At 51.5% G+C, this 13,673-nt stretch overlaps 1 protein-coding gene across 1 annotated transcript in view; it reads right to left on the reverse strand.

Annotated features, from left to right (window-relative positions):
* Positions 1 to 305: 305 nt before the first annotated feature.
* Positions 306 to 13,673, reverse strand: part of ACTL8 (actin like 8) — a 39,744-nt gene continuing 26,376 nt past the window's right edge. The window contains exons 2-3 of the mRNA XM_014569564.4: positions 2,313 to 2,688; positions 306 to 1,652 (exon numbers count right to left, since the gene is read on the reverse strand). Of these exons, the coding sequence (XP_014425050.2) occupies positions 888 to 1,652; positions 2,313 to 2,678 (1,131 nt within the window). The 5' untranslated portion in view covers positions 2,679 to 2,688 and the 3' untranslated portion in view covers positions 306 to 887. The remainder of the gene's footprint in view (positions 1,653 to 2,312; positions 2,689 to 13,673) is intronic.

A 13,673-nucleotide genomic window follows, 5' to 3' on the forward strand; every position in this document is an offset into this window, starting at 1 on the left:
TGCGGATCCAGACTAATGCGGCTGCCCCTGATACTGACACTTCAAGACAACACCATAGGAAACTGGAGTTTCCTTAAAAAGCAAGCGGTGTTGTCAGGACAAAACAGCCCTCCCTAGTCTGACTGCATGCCCTGATCTGCCACAGCAACAAGGCAATGTCAGTCATTTAGTCCTGCCCAGGCACTGCAGAGTGAGCATGTCAATTGCACGGCTAACCGGAGGCCCTTGGACCAAAGGTGCGATCTTTGTGAGAATTCCAATGTTTGCTGATCCATCGGTTACCAAAAGAAAACCAGTCCTGCAAAGCACTTCAAGTATTTAATCGGCACATGTCCCTTGTCACAGGGGACTGTCTCTGCATGTTACAATTCTCCGCTTTGCAAGCCAATACACACTTACGCCTTCCCAACGATCAGTACAGCAAATGGTTACAGCAGCTTGCACAAGGAGACATGGGGCTAGAGGCTACTCAGACTATTGGTTGGTACAGTTGGGTGGGGGAAAAAAGAGCAAACGGGCCCTTTAATCCCTACTGGTACAGAAGCGAGACCAGTGGCAATTCACGTTTCCCCAGCCAGCCCCCACAGAGGAGTTATAGAATAATTAGTCCCTCTGCTGCAAGATGGAGTCAAAGCCAGACATCTAATCTCATCTCTAGCCCCGAGAAGGACAGTATGGAGTGCTCTTAGTGACAGATCCATAGCCTCACATTTTACTTCACCCTCATGATGAATCACCAGTAAGAAGTGCACACTAAGTCCCTATACAGGTGATCACTGAATTAGGTTTATACAAGCTAATGCATGTGTCTAAAGCCATCTTAGGAAGTTTTGGAAGGAGCACTCCCAGCAAGGAATACACTGTCCCAGCACGTTTTGCAACAGGATTCAGAAGCATTTCCTGTGAACTATGGCTGGCCCGGCCTCGTCGTATTCCTGCTTACTGATCCACACCTGCTGGAAGGTAGAGAGGGAAGCCAGGATGGAGCCACCGATCCAGACGGAGAATTTGCGCTCCACCGGGGCGATGATCTTGATCTTCATGGTGCTGGGGGCCAGCGCAGCGATTTCCTTCTGCAGGCGGTCTGCGATGCCGGCGTACATGGTGCTGCCGCCGGAGAGCACCGTGTTGGCGTAGAGGTCCTTGCGGATGTCAATGTCGCACTTCATGACTGCGTTGAAGGTGCTCTCGTGAATGCCGCAGGTCTCCATGCCCAGGAAGGCGGGCTGGAAGAGCGCCTCCGGACACCTGAACCGCTCATTCCCAATGGTGATCACCTGCCCGTCGGGAAGCTCGTAGCTCTTCTCCAGAGAGGCAGACAGTGCAGCAGTGGCCATCTCTTGCTCGAAGTCCAGGGCGACGTAGCACAGCTTCTCCTTGACGTCACGCACGATCTCCCTCTCGGCCGTGGTGGTGAAGCTGTAGCCCCGCTCCGTCAGGATCTTCATGAGGTAGTCGGTCAGGTCCCGGCCGGCCAAGTCCAAGCGCAGGATGGCGTGAGGCAGCGCGTAGCCTTCGTAAATGGGCACGGCGTGGGTCACCCCGTCCCCAGAGTCCATCACAATGCCGGTGGTACGTCCAGAGGCATACAGAGCCAGTACAGCCTGGATGGCCACATACATGGCGGGGCAGTTGAAGGTCTCAAACATGATCTAGGAGAAAATGAGACTTACTGCACTGAAGGAACCACCATCCACACTGTGACCCAAGGCTCCCCCTTGTATCTGGAGCTAGCCAGGGCTAACGCTAGATAACGTCAAGGATTACAGAATATAACAGCCAGACTGGGTCAGACCAACCTTCCATCTAGCCCAGTATCCTGTCTGCCAACAGTGGCCAATGCCAGATGCCCCAAAGGGAGGCACAGAAGAGGTCAACACGTGATCCCTCCCGTCACACAGATTAGACTGTTCTGAGCTCAGTCAAAATACTGGTCTCCCCTTTGACCTAAAGAGACTTCTGCTGTCAACAGCAAGAGGTGTGCAGTACAGCGGACACCACACAGGCACTGTGGTGATGGGCATCCAGGTATTTCTTAAATGGCTTTTGCAATAGACTTTGGCCCGAGAGGTTTCAATAAGTTTTAGCTCTTCTTCCCGCCCCAGGCCATCTACCGGTTAAATTTATAGTGAGACTTTTCCTCTAGAAAAATTGGTTAGAGCCCTGCAAGTGCTGGTGAACTAGGTCCCTGGACACTCAGTATCAAGACAAAGAAGTGGAGACAGCCAGACCCTGAAGTGGCAGGTCTGCCACTTTTTTGGAGCCAAGGAGTAGAACAGTAAGACATACAGGATAGACAGTTGCAACTGTACCTGGGTCATCTTCTCTCTGTTGGCCTTGGGGTTCAGGGGCGCTTCTGTCAGCAGGACAGGGTGCTCTTCCGGGGCAACACGGAGCTCGTTGTAGAAGGTGTGGTGCCACACTTTCTCCATGTCATCCCAGTTGGTGACGATGCCGTGTTCAATAGGGTACTTCAGGGTCAGGATGCCTCTCTTGCTCTGGGCCTCATCCCCGACATAGTTGTCCTTCTGCCCCATCCCAACCATGACCCCTTGGTGCCTCGGGCGCCCAACAATGGAGGGGAACACGGCACGAGGGGCATCGTCGCCAGCAAAGCCAGCTTTGCACATCCCAGAACCATTGTCAAGGATGAGCGCGACAGTTTCTTCTTCGGCCATTTTGGTTTGTCTGAACGAGGAGAAAGGGAGACCAGGCTGTTAAGTCAGTCAACTGCCCCTGCTAGGGAGCCGCTCAGCACTGTGGCAGCTAGTATGTGGATTGTTTATATCTGTGTCAGACCCGAGAATAATTACCCAAGTATTTCTGAAGACAAAGGGACCCTTAAGGGGAAGCTCGACAGATGCTTTTGGAAGGACTTGAGCAGCCCTCAAATACTGGCAGATATAAATGTCTATGCTATTTCCAGGCTCTATGGCCAGCTAAGAGACTAAACTCAAGTGCCACTTCAAGGACAGGTTTTTAATGCTACAGGCCAAGTCCGAGTGGAGGCTGCTTCTTTTCCCCAGCTACCCCAGGCAAGGCAAGTTCATTCGAGACAGAATTTAGGGGGATGTGGTTTTCATTCAGGTCATTCAAAATGCCACATCCTTGAGTGTCCTGCATCTGTAGGAGCTACATGGTGGGACCCACCTATGGCTTAATTCTGGCCTTCTCAGTGACTAAAGGCAGACAGTGGTAAGAGCTAGGTTTTCCAACTAGCTTAGCACTCATGTTTCTGGCATGTTGACTGAAGCCTCAGCTTGTCCTGGTGAAGGGCTTTAGTTATACCCCAACCTCTCAAGGGCTCCTCTAGCTAAGCCCATGTTGGATTTTGCCTCCATCTGTTTCCCTTACTCCTTGTGAGGAGCAGGAATACTAGTACTGACAGGGGCACCCTCTGAGTTTTAGTGGATCTAGTACAGACCCACTCAACCAAACCCTGGAACATCAGCCATCTTCACTGTAGTGTCAACATGGTCTCAGAACCCCCAAGATTAACTTCGAGGTCCCTTCCAGTTCTGGTGTTCTAAGATTACCTGAATGGAGTTAGAGTCTAGTCCTCTGCCCTCACAGCAGAACCAAGCACCATCTAAACCATCCGTGATAGTCCACAACCTCCTTAAGCAATTTACTCCAGTGTTAGCCACCCTGACAGGCAGGAAGTTTCCTAGTGGCCAACCTCAGTCTCCTTTGCTGCTGTTTAAGCCCATTGCTTCTTGGCCTATCCTCAGAGGCCAAAGAACAATTTTTCCTCCCTCTTCCTTGTGACACCCTTTCAGATACTTGAAAACTGCTATTATGTCCCTTTCAGTCCTCCTTTCCAAACTAAGGTAGCCCAGTTCTTTCAGTCTTCCTTCATAGGTCACGTTCTCTAGACCTTTCATCATTTTTGTTGCTCTTCCCTGGACCTTCTCCATCTTTCTTGAAATGGTGTCCAGAACTGGACACCGTGCTCCAATTGAGGCCTAATCAGTGCAGAGTAGAGCGGCAGAATGACCTTGTGTCGTGCTCACATTTATTAATGCATCACAATGATGTTTGCAACAGTGTCTCACTGACTCGTTTAGTTTGCGGTCCACTAAATCCCTTTCTAAACTCAACTGCCTTATTCAGTTTGCACCAACTGCTAGAGACTGGTTACTTGCAATGCTGTAGCCTTTGAGCTCAGGGCAAGAGGAGTAACTCATGACCCTACAGACTATGCTCTTGCCCGGAGGAGCAGCTGCCCCTGCAGCAAGGCAGGAGGGGAGGAAGCTTCCAGCCGCCTCAGCCTGGCCCTTGCTAGAACCAAAGACCGTAAATGTATGCACCCGCTATGGGAAGTGGGGTATTTTAATGCCACGGCTCTGTCAGGTGGATGGACCTTGGAGCATGAACCTTATGTAGGATCTGACATGCCATTGCCAGCTTCCTAATGAACATCTGATTGCGTGTTGGAAAGGGGGGGCCGGAAGGCACACATGGGAAGAAGCAACAAAGCCAATAGTGGGGACCGACGAGTGCTGGAAGTGAGGGAAGAGTAATTAAAGCGCTGCCTAACCTCGCTGTACCTTGGAGGTATTTTAACATTACTCTCTGGCAGCAAGGATTGATTGATGGCCCCTTGGCATGCTGAAGCCCTGATTAATGTTAAGCTAACCAGTCCCTCCACTCTCTGGGGAATTAATCACTTAAATGTGGAAATTACTCACTAAACCATTCATACACGCAATAAACCAAGCCATTAAAAATTAATCGCTTGACATCCCTGCCATGTAAACACAGCTAATAAGATTCTGACGGAGGGAAGACTGCCAGCCGGCCAGACCACGCCAGGAACAGACAAGGCTACGGAGGAGAGCAAAGTCCAGGCAAGAGCCAACTAGGGTGTCTGAGGGCAGCTCTTTGGCCCCCATTCCAACATCCGCTAGTCGGCAGCCCCTGGGGCCAGGCTCTTGTTTGGAAGAGGCCTTGCCATCAATTGCACCCCCAGGGAAATTTGTACACAGCCAAGCATGTGCCATAACCAATGCCAACCCTGCAGCTAGATTAGGGTGACCAGGTGTCTGACCGAATGCCTCATTGAAGAGGGACCCTAGCAGTTAGTCACTTGCTGATTGGGCTGTTGGAAGCCTAGGGGTGGTGCTGCAGGGGGTAAAGCGGGTAGTCCACACCCATCCTATGCCCAGGAAGCAGCCAGAAGGTCCTGCTCTACATGGTACCCCCCTGCTTTGTGCTACCCTGCCCTGAGCATCAGTCCTTGACTCCCATTGGCCAGGAACCAACCAATGGGAATTTAAGGGCAGCACGTGGAGCCTCCCGATTCCCCTAGGTGCCTGCCACACCCCGAAAGCTGCCAGGCATGGAGCCCAGACAGGTAAAGGAGCCTGTCTTAGCCCTGCTGCACTGGCCAGGAGCTGCCTGAAGCAAGCCTGTACCCCAATTCTGGCCCCCACAAACCTGGAGCCCCCTACCCCTCAAGCCCCCCCTTCCCTGGCCCTAAGGGCATCAGCCTGCATGGGCCTCTGGGCAAGAGGGAGGAGCAGCTGTCCTCCTGGAAGGGGCGGGGCCAGGCAGCTAGCTCTGCACCACTTGGAGTGTTTTGCTGACCCCTCCCACTTAGGGAAGTGTACCATTCCTCCTGCAGCCCTTGGCCTGTGACTGCAGAGGCATTGATGGTCCCCTTCACCTTGGAACCGGTTATCCTGTGCAAGATCATTCAACCTGTATTAGCTTTGATGCTTAGAGCCATTGATGCTTAGAGCCATCAAGGCCAGGAAAGCCTCTCAGCAAGTTTAAATGCACGTCTCACTGATGGAAGTTGGTCCAATAAGATTAATTCACTCACCTTGTCTCGGGCATGTGCAAGAGATGAAGAGGTGCCTGAAATGGTGTTTAATTAGCAAAGCAGGGCAGGGAAAGTCAGCTCAGAGATATTTGAACAAGGCTGTGACGATAAGCAGTCACAAATTCAACAGCAATTCACGGCAAGAGGAGATTGGCTTTGGAAGATGGGCTACATGACGGGGAAAGATTAAGTATTTAGAACGGTCTCTGGTACCTGTCGATATGCCAAGGGCCAGTACTTGCAAGGAGATTAGGGCTTGCAGGTTGGATTACTTACCCATTCGCTAGGGAGCCCTACAGGCAGAAAGCCTCAGCTCACGAAAATATGCACATTTTGACTAAGCAATTTGGCAACAGCCAAAATGAATAGTTTTGCCAGATTTAAAAGAATTTGAGCATTCGAGCTGTGTGGATGTTACAGGGGACTTGAATTTTAACTTTAAGAAATGCTTGCTTGAAATCAAGACACAACATTGCTTCAAAACAAGGAAGTGATTTTTTGGGTAACTGCCAAGGAGCTGAAAAATTTGATACAGCTACAGCTTTGGCAGGATGAGACTGAGGACAGCTGTGAGTCAGTCTATGGAGATTGTTTGGAATCCAGGGAATAGCAGGTATGAGATGCCTGCCCATAGAGCTTTCTGCTGTTTTGCAAACACTCCCAATTGGCCATATCGAAGTTAAAAGCAACCTAAAAACCTCAATGCCTGGTTGCGATAGCAACAGAAAACATTCGATGATCTGAAGAGGAGTATTCTAGTCATGGCTAGATTTGCTTTCAGGTCAAGTGTTCGACCTGGCTGGCTGAATTTTGGAAATGTGATTTCCTGAGGAGCCTCATCAAGTTGTCAATAAGGTGTCTGCTAGAAGATCTCACTGGGGCCACATTTTCATCACAGCAGTGCAATAGCTTGGGATCATGGAGTCTTGGCAGCCACATCAGCATGTGTTGCAGTTCAGCTGGATCCAGGTACATTGAATTCAGGAAAGGGCCTGTACAGACTCATTTCTGGTTGCAAAGCTAGACAAGAGCTTTATTTTAAAGCAGAGATGCTAGGACAGCTCTCCCTACATGCTGTTCGATGTCCATTTTGACTTGGACAATGTTAGCTCGCTACTTCTGGGGCTGACAATTTCTTGCTTCATGGTCACTGACCAAAGAAACTTGTATTATTTTGAATTTCTCCCTCCCCCCACCATGAGGCCAAGACTGACCAGTAGATGGCAATGCATGGTAGAGGCAGCTGGCACTTCACTCCTAAGAAAGTGTTAGATGGTGCCATGACTTGGGTGGGCAATAATTTGATGCCCCCCTCCAGATTTTGGAAAGTGGTCAAGGGCCACACTTCTCTATGGAGGGGGTGCAGGGTCTGGAATGGGGACAGGGTAGAGAAAGGAACTGGGGAAGTATAGGGAGCAGGAGAGGGTGGAGTCTAAGAGGGTGTTAGGGTCAACCCCTTGACCCTGGGCAAGGTATTGGGGGAAGGGGTATGGGTGCAGGAGAGGATTCTGACCTGGGAGTGGGATGTAGGAGGGGACACAGAGTCTGGGAGGGAGATTGGACCTGCAGGAGGGAGGTGCAGAGCGTTGGAGCAGGAGGCCATGGGATGCACAGGCAGGCTCTGGCTGGGACGTGCACATCTTAGGGGGTGCCTGGCCAGCAGCCTAAGGAGGACTCAGGCTCCCTGCCTGCTGCAGCCCCAGGCTGCTCAAAATGGCTAGAGGTTCCCACCATGTGGTCCTCTGCACACCCATGTGGTGGGGGAACTTAGGCTGGGGGGACATTGTGCAATCATGAAAGCTCCTATATGCATGCTGCCAAGTCCCCCACCCTGCCTGGGGCATGTGCTCTTAAATGGCTGGTTACTCTCCAAGTAGGCTCCAGCTGCAACAGGCAGGGAGCTTGCCTTGTGGTCTTGGGCTGCATGAAAAGGCTTAGTGAGCCACACCCAGCCCACAGAATGCCTCTCGCCTGCCCGTGCTATGAAGTTCAGGCAAAGCAAGCAAGACTCCAGCAGACACTCTGGCTAGAGCATAGGTTCCCGAACTGGGGGGGATGCCCCCCTGGGGAATGTGAAGAAATTCCAGGGGTCATGAGGCAACCCAGCCCCCCTCCCCCAAGAAAGAGCCTGGGCCATCTGGTAAAAAAAAAAATGAATGGAGCATCCCAGGCACACTTTCAAAATGGCTGCCTTAAAAGGGCACTGCCTGCTCTGCTCTTTAAAGGGCAACCCCCCCCCAGGTTTGCTGCTTTTTGGAGGCATGGGGGTTTCCTCAAATCAAGGGGGCATGATGCCAAAGTTTGGGAACCACTGGGCTAGAGGCTTGCAGAGCATGAGGGGACAGGAATGGAATGGAAGGTGCTGTGTTCATCCGCTTGGTTCACAAGCACTGCCAGCTCAAAGCAACGCCACCGAACCAGCTTCAGTGCCAATGCCAGGCGAGAGCTTTTTAAAATCCCTTTCTCCCGTGATGCATCTGACACTAATCAGGGATCCAGCCCTGTGGGAATCAGTGATTAATGATGTTAAATATAGCAGGAGATTGCCAGGGTAAAATTAGGCACCATGCATAAAACATCACAGCTCCTCGTTAGATAGTCAAATTAGACTCTAATGGTTTGATGTTCATCTATTCACACTGGCCCTGTAATTACAGATGGACTGGCTAACCCACTCCCTGTCTTTATGTATATAGCTTTGATGTCTGTGCTCAGATGAAATTTAGTCTTCAGTCTTAATTGGAACACGGCAGTCAGTTTATTAGAGATATCGCTATTAATGGAGTGTAGAACCTCAGTCGGGTTCTTAGTTTTACTCCACACGCTAGTCCAGAGACCCAAAAGACATGAGCACAGGGGAGCACAATGCACGTGAAGGCTGGTGTCACCCAACCGCTGTAACCCTGTCTCAGGAGACACCACTGCCTGCTGAAGGAGATCACTAGACTCATGGGGAGATGTCCCTACCAGGCTACGGCAAACACCCGTTTCCTCTGCAGCAAATAGGATCCTTCTGGGAACTGCATTGGAATGGGGGGGGACTTTGCCTGGAGCCACTACCTAACGGACAGTTCCGTCACAGGGAGCCCAGGCTACCACAGAGGCTGAATTGTGTTACCATTTCAGTCCAGCAACACATCAGGGGTGGGTCTCTTAAGCTGAGAAAGGCACTGCCTCCTCCAACTGCCTCGCCCTGGCCCTGTGCCATGCCTGCTGGCCAGCTCTGGGGTTGGGCACCACCCTGGGGCAGGGGCCAATAGGCCAGGGTGAGGGCAGGGAAGCAAGGGCTCTGGTGAGTGGGGCTTGCCTCCAAGCCATGAGGTCACCCTCCCTACCCCATGCATAGGGTTGCCAAATGGTTTAGCCCCCCCCAAAAAAATTGGGGAAAAGTTGAGAACAAAGGGGAGACCAAAGTTAAGCAAAAAAGGCACTGCACCTTTAAATAGCCCCATGCTTCACGCCCTTGTCCCCCCCCCCCCGAGGAGTGGCAGGGGAAAATTGTCCCCGCCAGGCTTCTGTCCAAGGAAACAGGAAATATGGGATATTTCATATAGGGTTTAACTGGATGGGAGACCCGAATAACCGACAGTCCAGGTAGAAACAAGACCTGGCAACCCTACCCATGCACTTCATTGAGCTGAAGATGCTGTGTGTTTGTAACGGGCCCTGTGGAGGCAGCTGGAGCTCTGCCACTCACAGGACCCACCCCAGCTCTGAACACAGCCTGTGCGTGCTGTTTGCCAGTGGTGAGGCATGCAGGTCTAGGACAGTTTGCTAACATCCCTTCAAAGCCCACACCGCCTGCACAGCCCAAGTGGGGAGCGTGAGGTGGCTTCCTGCTACAGCAGTAAGCTACTTTCCAGACATAGGCACTGGCTACATCACAGCAAGAAGTCACGCTGCTGCGGGAACACGGCTCACTTGGGAATCCAAGCTCCCTGGGGCTGGAGCTGCTGGAAGCACCATTTACATGGCCCAAGATGAGCCAGCCATGTGACAGCCCCACCACACCAGCCTAGAGGCAGCCCCGCAAACCCTTATGCTTCAATAAGGAGCCTGCTGAGTCACCGGCAGGTCTGTACTTCAGCAAGTGACTGAAGTGTTATTCCGAGCACAGCTAAATTTCTAGAGACCTACCAGTACAGGCATCTGTGTGTCAGGCCCCAGGCTGGAGTATTGGTTAAGCCCCATTCCTAGAGAGGATGCGCCTTTTAGCTTGCATGCCCTGGAAGCAGGATTGTTCTCAGCTAGTACCCCCTTTGCCTGGGACTTCCCTTGGCCTGTCAGTTTGCTGCCAATGGATTTACACCCCCCCTCCCACACACACTCCTCTGCATCTCAGGCTACATCTAGACTAGTGTCTCAGTCTTCTATAAAGTAATTTTTTTAAAGAGGTAAGTACCCCCAGTACCTACAGTTTTATGAATTTTTTCCTACCATTCCAATACATTTGTTTAAAAAAACCTTAATTGAAGCCAGGCAGGTGATGAAATTTTTGGGTGCAAAAAATACAAAAATAAAGCACTACACACTTAGTTCTCCAAATTTCAGTTGTATTGACATATCCCCAGGCTTTTCCTGAATACCCCTAAGGGTACTTGTACCACTGGTTGAGAAACACTGGTCTAGACTACAGGCTTCTTTTGGAAGAAGTTTTTTGGAACATTTCTTCCAAAAGAGCATCCACACTGCAAAAGTGCATTAAAAAAAGACATCTGCTTTTTTGAAAGAGCGTCCAGACTGAATGGACGCTCTTGAATGTAAGCTGTGATTGCTATGGATGAAACAGCCACTAGGGCCCCTGTGCTTTCCCCTTCTTCTGAAAGAAATCTGTCCACACATGCCTTTTTGTGAAAGCTTTTGAAAAAAGGCTTCCTCCTTGTAGAATGAAAGTTAGCAATGCTGGAAAAAAAACCGTTTGCATTCTTCTGCAAGAAAATCAATTGCAGTGTGGATGTTGCTAAATTTGTCAGGAAAATGGCCATTTTCCTAACAAAACTCTGTAGTGTAGACTTACTCAGTTATTTCAAACCATTTGCTGAAGTCCGATCATGGCTGAAGTTTATTTGCTCAAAACTCTAATCTGACCAAGTTGAACTGAGTCTCACTGCAGTTTACATGCAAAGTGATCTTCTGTCCCTGGCAGGACTGTTCAGTCCAGTTACACTTTGAGATACTAATTGGTAATACAAGACACTGGAAAAAGATGGAGCAAGAAAACAAAGCCAGCACACTTCTCTTCCCTGATTCTCTAAAGAGAAAATGTAACCAGTCCCTCAAACGTATCACTGAGACAAGTCAGTGTAATTAATCTCATTATCTAGAAAATAGAGACATGGGAATGGGTTTAGTTCGAGACGGCTGTCAAAATCCAGCTACAGAAGGATAATCCTTTGTGAAAGGCAAAGCTTGGATAGCCACCAGAATTGGAGAGACAGTTGATGGAAGATCAGAGGATAACAGTGGAAAAGATCCAGGAAGTTAACCCACAGGGACCAATATAATAAGCCTGATTTCACCACCTCTTTCCTCAGGAACTTCAAAAATAGCCCAGAAAAATCTTCCTGTCACTAATCTCACCACCTGTTCTGCTCCACCTCTAAGGAGACTGTTCACTCTTAGCTCACCTTCCTGTAGGAGATCCTCCTCCAGAATTGTTAGGGCCTTCTAGGACCTCCAAAGGAGAGACTGCTCACCCTGGCAGTGAGGAGGGAGGGAGGGAAGAAGAGACGTGTCAGCACATAACAGCCATACTGCATCAGACCAATGATCCATTTAACCCAGATCCTGGTCTTCACCAGCAGCTGGGGCAAGGTGCTGCAAAGGGAGGAGCAGAACAGGGCAATCAAGTGATCCACTGATTATTAGAAACTAGGGCTGGGTAACAGGGTAGGGATATCCAGAGCATAGGGTTGCATCTGGGACAGTTTTGACTTCTAGCCACTGAATGACCAAGTAACTGGAGGATGGGTCAATTCTGTTCAATCCTATTAGAATTGTTTGCAATATCCCCTGGCAAGAAGTTCCACAGGTTGCCTGTACATTGTGCGAAGAGGTACATCTTTGCAGTTTAGGCTCTGCCCACCCTGGTTCTTGTACAGGTTGGACCTCCCTTGTCTGGCACCCTCAGTGGTCCTGAACAATGGCGTTTGCTGGGCCAGGAGAGATCAAGGCTCCCTCCCTGGCTGCAGGTTCTGCCGCCGGGTGGGGCTGTACTTCCTACCATCACCTCCAGCTCCCCACCATACCAGGCTAGGGCTGCAACCCCCACCACACCAACCCCAGACAGGGGCAGACCTGGCTGCCTCCAGCCATGGCAGTGGCTGTGCCTCCAACTCCCTCCCCATGGCACCCAGCTGGGCAGCATGCCCAGCTAACTCCCCAGCCGTGACCAAACCCCTGCACTGTGCCAGCCCCAACTGGGACTGTGCCCCTTGCTGCCAGCCCAGCCTGGGCTAGGATTGTGAACCTGGCCAGCTGTTGCTGGACCAGAGAGTCCCAGATTGTAGAGGTTCAACTGGAATATGGGCAAGCACTCCAATTCATTTCCCGCCCCCCCCCACACACACACCCCCCATTCATGAGCATAGGACCTCGGTCCTGTACCCCTGATTCTGGAGTGCAATCAGACCACTGCACTGTCCTACTGCCCTAGAGGCTTCAGTTTGTTGAAGCTTCCAACCCAAGCCTGCCAGCAGGTCATACTTAGAATGGGTGTTGCCACAGGCCTGTTACAGCAGCTGACTGTCAATCTAGCCTCCACCAGCTTGGCTATACTTGCCAGGTGACTGTACAGCTGCCCAGGAGAGGGCTGAGCAATGCAGAAGGTCAGTTGCCCCCAATCAAGGGTCCATATTCCATTTATATTAAAACTCAACTGTTAGGAAACCCCAATTTAAACTAGCCAAGTGGTGGGTTGAAACTGAAGTTGATGCAGCTACAGAAGATTGAGTACAGGCAGTCCGAGAAACTCAGATCCAACTTATGTCGGATCCACAATGTCAGATCCGCAGTTACGAACGGGGTTTGCTGCCCGTCTCCCTGGTCTGCTGGAGATCAGCAAACTAGGAAGATGGGAAGCAAAGCTGGAGCAAAGCCTCTGAGGACATGGGCAGCGGGACAGCTGCAGCGCATCTGGGCTGTCTACTGCCCGCGTGCTCCGCAGTTTTGCTCCACATCTCCCCAGACCAGGGAGACGGGGAGCAAAGCCGGGGAACACGCGGGCAGCCGCGGCGTGTCTAGGCTGTCCACTGCCCACATGCTCCCCGTCTCCCTGGTCTGGGGAGATGTGGAGCAAAACTGCGGAGCACGCGGGCAGTAGACAGCCCAGATGCGCTGCAGCTGTCCCACTGCCCATGTCCTCAGAGGCTTTGCTCCCCGTCTCCCCAGTCTGCTGGTCTCCAGCAGACCAGGGAGACAGGGAGCAAAGCCGCGGAGGACCTGGGCGGCGGGACCGTGGTGCGTCTCCATCCCCTGCCTGCGTCTCCCTGGTCTGCTGGGGGGGGGGGGTGCAGCTAGTACACTTCCCTCCCTCCCCCCCCCCCCAGCAGACCAGGCTTTTCTCCGGACGCCTGTGGTAGAGCAGCTGGGGTGCTGCCGGTTGGTCCCCCAGCACCACTCTGGGTGCTACTGGACCAACCCAGCAGCACCCCAGCTGCTCTGCCCCAGGCATCCCCAAGTCAGCCACTGCTGAAACTGACCAGTGCTGACTACAGGAAGCCCGAGGCAGAGTTGCTCTGCCCCGGGTTTCCTGGAATCAGCCGCTGATCAGTTTCAGCAGCGGCTGAATCTGGACACCAGTTCTGACTTACATACAAGATAAGAACAAACCTACAGTCCCCAAGTT

The sequence above is a fragment of the Pelodiscus sinensis genome, chromosome 24 (genome assembly GCF_052426305.1).
Source record: "Pelodiscus sinensis isolate ZL-2025 chromosome 24, ASM5242630v1, whole genome shotgun sequence".
NCBI classification, from domain to species: Eukaryota; Metazoa; Chordata; order Testudines; family Trionychidae; genus Pelodiscus; species Pelodiscus sinensis.